Below are 7,819 nucleotides of genomic sequence, written 5' to 3'. Positions count from 1 at the left end.
TTTTTTTTTTTAGGAAAGTAATCAGTGATCCATTTACTTTATCTTTTTTGTATCTTTTTTAAAATTCTCTAGTCAATTCAAAGATCCTATTATTCAGCAAGAAGTAATGGAAGACAAAACCAGCAGGTTTACCTGCAAAGGAAAACCAGTTTACCATTTCATGGGGATCAGTACCTTCTCTCAGTACACTGTCGTATCAGATACTAATCTGGCCAAAATAGATGATGATGCAAATTTAGAGAGAGTCTGTCTGCTTGGATGTGGGTTTTCAACTGGCTATGGAGCTGCAATCAACACTGCCAAGGTAAAATGGTTAATCACCACGTTCTATAAAACAGAAGTTATTAGGGGGCAGCGTGATAAAGCAGCTAGGATTATCTTCAAACCCTGGCTCTGTATTTATCATCTCTGTGATTTTAGGCAAGTTATCTAACCTCTTTACTTCTACTTCTGTATAATAATATCTATTACAAATTACTGTGGGAAAACTAAATCGTATTGCATATGTAAGACATCTGGCCCGGTGGGTGACATATAGTTGGCACCCAATTCATGTCCATTTCTTTTCCTTTACTAGTACGTTATATTATAGGTCAGCCCTAATTAAATAACAGCCTGCTCAAATATGTCCCCTAAACATGATCCTCATCCTGGGACCGCAGACCCAGTCAGGAGAGGAGACAAACTGCAGAGGCCCCACCCACCCCCACATGGCCGTGCCTACTTTCTTCCTGAGGGTATCAGGGGTGGGCAAACTTTTTGACTTGAGGGCCACAGTGGGTTCTTAAACTGGACCGGAGGGCTGGAACAAAAGCATGGATGGAGTGTTTGTGTGAACTAATATAAATTCAAAGTAAACATCATTACATAAAAGGGTACGGTCTTTTTCAAACGGGCCGTAGTTTGCCCACGGCTGGTACAGATTCCTCCCTAAACTGTAGTAATTCATCTCTGCTTCTCTCCCTATCCTTTTGTGGCTCCAGTGCAGGGTCTCAGATGGCAGCCCTAATGGTGGAAAGGTATGCCCCTGAGTCCCATGTTAGAATTTATAAGCTTTTCAAAGCTGTTTAACTCAGAGACTAGAGAGATGTCAGTATCCCTCAAACAATCTCCTTATTTAAATCTCCTCAACATCAGTCTTCATCCCTTGACTCCAAATTGCAACTAAAATTGGCCTTTCTAAACAACACATACGACTACTCACCCCCCTTCCATTATCCCTCTTTTCCTTACGGATGCTGCGGTGGTTCTCCCTACTTTTCCCTGTCCAGCCTTGCCTCCAGTCACTATGGCCTCGGGGCTTTGCACACCTTGCTCCCATCAACATTGCCTGGAAAGCTCTCCCACCGCTTCTGGCTGGCTTTTCGTATTTGCCACTTCCTGTTGGAAAACTGCTCCAGTCCTTTGGGCATGAATTAGGTGCCCCTTGCAGTTTTCCCCAAAGTATCCATGTTTATTCCTGTCTACCTTATCACACTATGGAGGAATTTCCCATTATTTCTCCTTCCTATGAAACTATTTGCTCTTTGAAGGCAAGAACTCTCTCTTATTCATTGTGGTGTTTCTGGAGCCTAACCCTGTGCCTGTCACATAATAGGGATGTGACAATCTTTCAGTGAATGAATGAACAAAACTAGGTTCATATGCAACCCTTAAAACATCTTGAAGTTCCACCCTCAGTTTTGGAACAAAAATTTCTTTTTATCAGATTGCCTAGAGTTGCTGGGTTTCAAGGAAGCAAAGTCATCCTAATGAAAACAAGAAGCTGATTTAGTAACTGGAATATCAAGGTCTGACTTTTCATTGAGAATTATATTGGCCAAGCACACAGGGATGCGAATCTTGGCCATCAGCATATTACCCCCCTCTAAAATATCATTTGTTCATTCATTCATTCACTTATTCACTCATTAATAAAAATTAAAAGTTGTATGGGAAGGGTCCTGGAGGAAGTGTGTTAGTTGGGTAATGTTAACAGCTTATGTGTCCTTGGCAGTCAAAGCACATTCTCCTGTAGATGGCACTGACCTCTCAGGGAAGAATTATTGCTCTTGGGGTTAAACACATCCCCTTTTCTGGACTCCATGCAGATGCTCACCTTCTACTACTGTAATCTTTTTTCAGGAATATTAACACTAGAGATTCAGCTACAGTTTACTTTTAAATCTAGTCAAAGCTTATCTAAATTCCCATGTTATTCCCATTGTTGAGGAACAACTAAACCACCTCAGGAGATGCTCAAAGAAGAAAAATAAATCTGATATAGGACCAAGTAAAGGAAAGGGAAGTATCAGTAATCCTATATAATAAAAGGCTAATATGCAAATTGATCAAACAGCGGAATGACCGGTCACTATGATGCACACTGACCACTAAGGGGCAGACACTCAACACAGGAGCTGCCCCCTGGTGGTCAGTGCGCACCCACAGGAGGAGCACCACTCTGCCAGAAGCCAGGCTCACAGCTGGCGAGTGCAGCAGCAGTGGTGGGAGCTTCTCCTTCCTCCGTGGCAGCTCCAGGGATGTCTGACTGGGGAGCGGGCCTAAGCCGTCAGTCAGACATCCCCCTAGGACTCCCAGACTGCAAGAGGATACAGGTCGGGCTGAGAGACCACCCCCCCTCCCCGAGTGCACAAATTTCGTATACTGGGTCTCTAGTCTATATATATATAAAAGGCTAAGTGTCGTCCTTCCCTCTGATCGGTAGTTATGACACGCACTGACCACCAGGAGACAGACACTCGATGCAGGAGCAGCCATGATGTGCACTGGCCATTTAAAAATAAACAGCACCATGGAGCTGGTGCCAAAAAACCAATACTCAGCTTCCCCCAAGTAGAACAAGCCCTGCCACAACCCCAGAGCGACACCCCACCAAATCACAACCAATGATGCCACTTCTCCTAGTAATTTTGTTCCCAATACATCTCATGGACAGATTTTCTTCTTTCCCTTTTGTTTATGCTTTAATTTTAAAACTTTCCCATCATGATGAGAAAATAGTAATAGTAAGCATCTCTCTATGCAGTGTTGTTGTTGTTTTTGCCACTACCTCACTCTCCAGAGTAACATATTCCAGTTGGTTCTACTTTCTAATTGAATTATAAAGAAAAGATTTGTAGGGAGAGTGTTACCTTAGGCCAAAAACATAGGTTACTACTTTCATTATAGAAAATAAGGTGAAAAGAACAGCAGGCTGAAGGAACAGCATGAACTAAGACATGAGGAAAAGAAAGTGAGACAGTTTGTTGAGGCCGCAGTACTGAGAATATCATGGAGATAAAAATGAAAGGAAATAGGGGTCAGATAATAAAAATCCCCCAATGCCATGCAAGGAAATTTGGATCTATTCAAATTAAATAAATTGATCATTGAGATCACTGAGTTATTTCACATTTAGAGAAATATTAGAGGTCATCAAAACTATAACATTATGCCAAACCGGCATGGCTCAGTGGTTGAGCCTCAACCTATAAACTAGGAGGTCATGGAGGAGGCCCTCTGTACTTTTCCCTTATTTACAGAGTACAGAGCCCTCAGGGCACTGGCCAGGGTGAGGGCTCTATCCCCAGTGTGGGGCATGCAGGAGGCAGCCAATCAGTGATTCTCTCTCATCATTGATGTTTCCATCTCTCTCTTCATCTCAATAAAAATATACTTTTTAAAAAAATATAACATTAACACAACCAAATAAGGCCTATTAGAAATATAGACATCAAACTACTTGTGAACTATTTAAAAGGGCAAACAATAAACCCTTTACAGTGTGTGAGCTTTCAGATTTTGTTCTGATACCACTAAATGGGAAATGAAAACAAGGAAATGATTTCCTTATAAATTGATGAGTCTAATGGCCCTCAAATGACTCTCCAAGTTTAGTCAGTGATTCATTCATTTTTACATTGGTAAATTTCCCCAAGTGGCTAAATCCCTTAGTCTTATGACAGGCGGTCCTTTATATGTTCCTGCCCCCACCTCACTCTGTACCTTTAAAAAAGGGGGGACCAGCTGCTTTAACTTATGATTTTCCTGCCTGCAGGTTACCCCAGGTTCTACTTGTGCCATCTTTGGCCTGGGAGGTGTCGGCCTTTCTGCTTTAATCGGTTGTAAAGTAGCAGGAGCTTCCAGAATCATAGCTGTTGATATCAACAGTGAGAAGTTTGCAAAGGCCAAAGCCCTTGGAGCCACTGACTGCCTCAATCCTAGAGACCTACAAAAACCCGTCCAGGAGGTCATCATTGAAATGACCAGTGGGGGTGTGGATTTTGCACTTGACTGTGCAGGTGGATCTGAAGCCATGGTATGTATGTTTTTTATATTGGTACATAGTAAGTAATATTTATTAACATTAATAAACATTGACAGTATGTATATGTTAATATATTTATTCACTTCATAGTCAATATTAACGTATTTGTATATACATAAATTATGTTTATATAATAAGCAATGTTTATTAATAATGTATTGGATATTATATAGTGTGTTATAATTGATATTTATCTATTAATAAATATTACAGATGACTACTTAATATTAATGTTATTATTACTTGTTTATTCTTCCACATGAAATTCAGAGAAAATTTAGAAGTGAAAAATTTTAAGGAATTGTGCCTGCAAGAAATGAGCAAAACAATGAGAACAGGAAAGGCAGACTTAAAGGAAGAGTAAGAGAATGTGGCTGGTGTCACCTTAACAGCCCGAGGTACCCACTCCCATCAAAAAGCAAAGCAGGGAGAGGCCAGCAACCTACACACAATCCATTCTGTCTGCCAGACCTCATAAAGGGGCTGCAAAATTAGGTCCAAAGTACATATTGAAATTTTTAATATATTAAATACACACATGCTGCAAAATTAAAAGTACATATTTTCTTCGCAAACACTACCATTTTGTATCATTCAGGTTTCCTCTCCTCTCAGGTCGGCTCCCTGACTTGCAGGGCCTGAGAAATTACCTCTGTCTAGTCTATTCTCCTTAGAGTGGGCAGAGCCACCCCCCTCCCAGGCAACAGATGGACCAGTTGACTTGCCAGAGAGCCCAGCATCTTGTTACACCTTCACTCAGCCTGGCCCCTAACACCCTCCTCTAGGGAAGGTTTCATAATAAAAGTCTATGCCTCCACCAGGAGCTGGCTTTGCAGGTTCTTCCCCCTGGTGCTCACCTGACTGGTGGGTGCCCCAGAAGAGTGGAGACCAGCAAGAGCTGCTGAGAGGAGCAGGCTGCCCCTCCCAGAAGAGTTCCATTGTAGTAACAACTGTTTGAAAGAGGATCTGTGAGGTAAATGTTAGCTCTTCCTGAAAACTCATTCATCAGCAGCTCCTGGTCCTGCAGTGCTTCTGTGTCAGGCCCTGCTTTTCACATTGTCCTTCTCACCTGCAGTTTGCAATGTGCCACATCCATTCATTCCTACTCTTTCCACAGCTCAAATTTTTTACAAACATTGAAATTCAGCCTCTTTACCTTATTTCCAGAGTACAGATATTCTCAACACTAGCTACTTTATAAGTGCCTGGGGTGTTGTTGTTTGTTAATACCAGTTGGGGGCTCATGTACCAATATTTTTTACAAGTTTCTCAAGCTGAGAAACACTGACCTGAAACTTGCAGGTTCTTTTATTAACTGATTTATTATACCAAGACATGTATTTTAAATTATGGAATAGAATTACACTAAAGAACCCAAATTTTAAAAGATGCCATTTTTTTTTATCACAAAAAGATGAGCTAGCTACCTACCCTTTCACCAAAAGTTTCCATAAGTAGGGAAAGTTAATTTTCTAGGCTGTAAAGCAGGGGTCCTCAAACTTTTTAAACAGGGGGCCAGTTCACTGTCCCTCAGACCGTTGGAGGGCCGGACTATAGTTTAAAAAAAAACTATGAACAAATTCCTATGCACACTGCACATATCTTATTTTGAAGTAAAAAAAACAAATACAATATTTGTATTTGCATGTGGCCCACGGGCCGTAGTTTGAGGACCCCTGCTGTAAAGGATATTCCACTAATGGCTATGAAAATGATTTCAATGATTTCTCATGCTCTAGGGCAGCCTAAAGAACCGAAGAGAACAATTAGAAAGTTACAATAATTGACAATTATATAAGATATTGAGAATTCAAAATAATTCTGATCAAAAGTTATCAAAGGATACTAAATAAAACCCTGAACTTGCACATAATACCCATTGAACTAAGTCATCATTATGGAGGTTAAATCCTTGCTTGGAGCAAAGCTCAGAAATGTAGAAAAAGCAATAGGAAAAACATAAAAATAAAAAACAGAAATCATTGTAAGCAGCTACCTCAAGGTGACCAGTAGTACCTGTGCTCTTTTCCCCTCAACATGAATCTATGTTGTATATATAAACAATAATAATTCTGCCATATAAAAATTGCCAAAAGCAGAAGTTTCTATTTAGAAATGTTACAAATTCTCAAAACAATAAATAAGCATATAGTCAAATAAAAATTTGAAAACATATTCTTAAAGTTCTAGGTCATTGTGTCTTCTGTCACTAGTAAGACACAGATGGAGAGAGAGAGAAGATGGAGAGAATTTACTGTACTTCAAATTCCTTTTTTCATATAATGATCAGGGATGAAAAGGAACTGTACTTCCTATTGGAACTTCTGTAGAAGTAAAAACTGCCCCAACAGGTCAAAATCAAGTTGCCCCCTGACTATGACAAGGGATATGGCACAAAGTTTACATTTCTCTTCTACTAAAGGCCTGGTGCACGAAATTCATGCACTCAGGGTGGAGGGGGCCCTCAGCCTGGATTGTGAGAGGGCGCAGGCCAGGCCAAGGGACCCCACCAGTGCAGGATCAGGGCCAGGGAGGGATGCAGGAGGGCTTCAGGGCATGTCCGGTCCATCTTGCTTAGTCCCGATCGGCCAGACCCCATCAGCAAGCTAACCTACTGGACGGAGCATCTGCCCCCAGGTGATCAGTACATGTCATAGCAAGCAATTGAGTGGCCTTAGCATATCATTAGCATATTATGCATTGATTGGTTGAATGGCCGACTGGACACTTAGCATATTAGGCTTTTATTATATAGGATGCAGAATGTATAAATTTTCCCTGAAATCCAGTACATAGGCACACTGAAGACATGGTCTACCTTTCTACCTACTCAACTGATCTTTATTATTTAACCTTCCAGAAAGCAGCCCTGGACTGCACAACAGTAGGTTGGGGATCGTGTACGCTCATTGGAGTAGCCATTGGTGACAAAGGATTGACTGTTTCTCCAATAGAGATACTAATGGGCCGTACTATCAATGGAACAATATTTGGTGGTCAGTGTTGTTATTTTTTTCTGCTAATTTTCTCCATATTAGTACTCAAATTGTTACAGTGAAAAATATTAAAAGAGAAGGAAAATAACTTGTTTAAATATTGAGTGCCTAGAATACATCTAAAGACTACATAAAAGCTATTCTATTAATTACTTCAAAGTAAACAGTTTGTATAGTAGGAATACTTGCAAATAGAAGTTCAATTTGCATTAAAATAAACCAACAAAAACAAAAGTCAAACTTGGACCAAACAAAGATCATTTCTTAGGCAGAAATAAAAATAATCTTGAATTTCTCCTATGAAAAAAAATGTAAGGTAAATAAAAGTATAGAAAAATTAAATATGGGGTTTAATCATTTGGAAAGAGCCAATCTGACAAAATAATTTCATTCACTCAATGGACAATGATGAAACTACTTCTTCATGTCAAGTACCACATCTTTATTAGGACTTTTGGCCAAATTACAGGTTGCAAAGGTAGAGATTCAATCCCAAAGCTGGTTACTGATTACA

The 7,819-nt window shown here is 40.2% G+C and overlaps 1 protein-coding gene across 1 annotated transcript in view; it reads left to right on the top strand.

The window, feature by feature from the left end:
* The window catches only part of LOC102254689 (alcohol dehydrogenase 4), a gene marked incomplete at its 3' end in the record, with an annotated part of 18,338 nt that extends 10,522 nt beyond the window's left edge, over positions 1 to 7,816 (top strand). The window contains exons 5-8 of the mRNA XM_005867961.2: positions 73 to 304; positions 4,040 to 4,300; positions 7,170 to 7,305; positions 7,775 to 7,816. Of these exons, the coding sequence (XP_005868023.1) occupies positions 73 to 304; positions 4,040 to 4,300; positions 7,170 to 7,305; positions 7,775 to 7,816 (671 nt within the window). The remainder of the gene's footprint in view (positions 1 to 72; positions 305 to 4,039; positions 4,301 to 7,169; positions 7,306 to 7,774) is intronic.
* Between the last annotated feature and the right edge of the window lie 3 nt (positions 7,817 to 7,819).

The sequence above is a fragment of the Myotis brandtii genome, unplaced genomic scaffold (genome assembly GCF_000412655.1).
Source record: "Myotis brandtii unplaced genomic scaffold, ASM41265v1 scaffold2565, whole genome shotgun sequence".
Lineage (NCBI taxonomy): Eukaryota > Metazoa > Chordata > Mammalia > Chiroptera > Vespertilionidae > Myotis > Myotis brandtii.
This window is presented reverse-complemented; position numbering and strand designations above follow the sequence as displayed.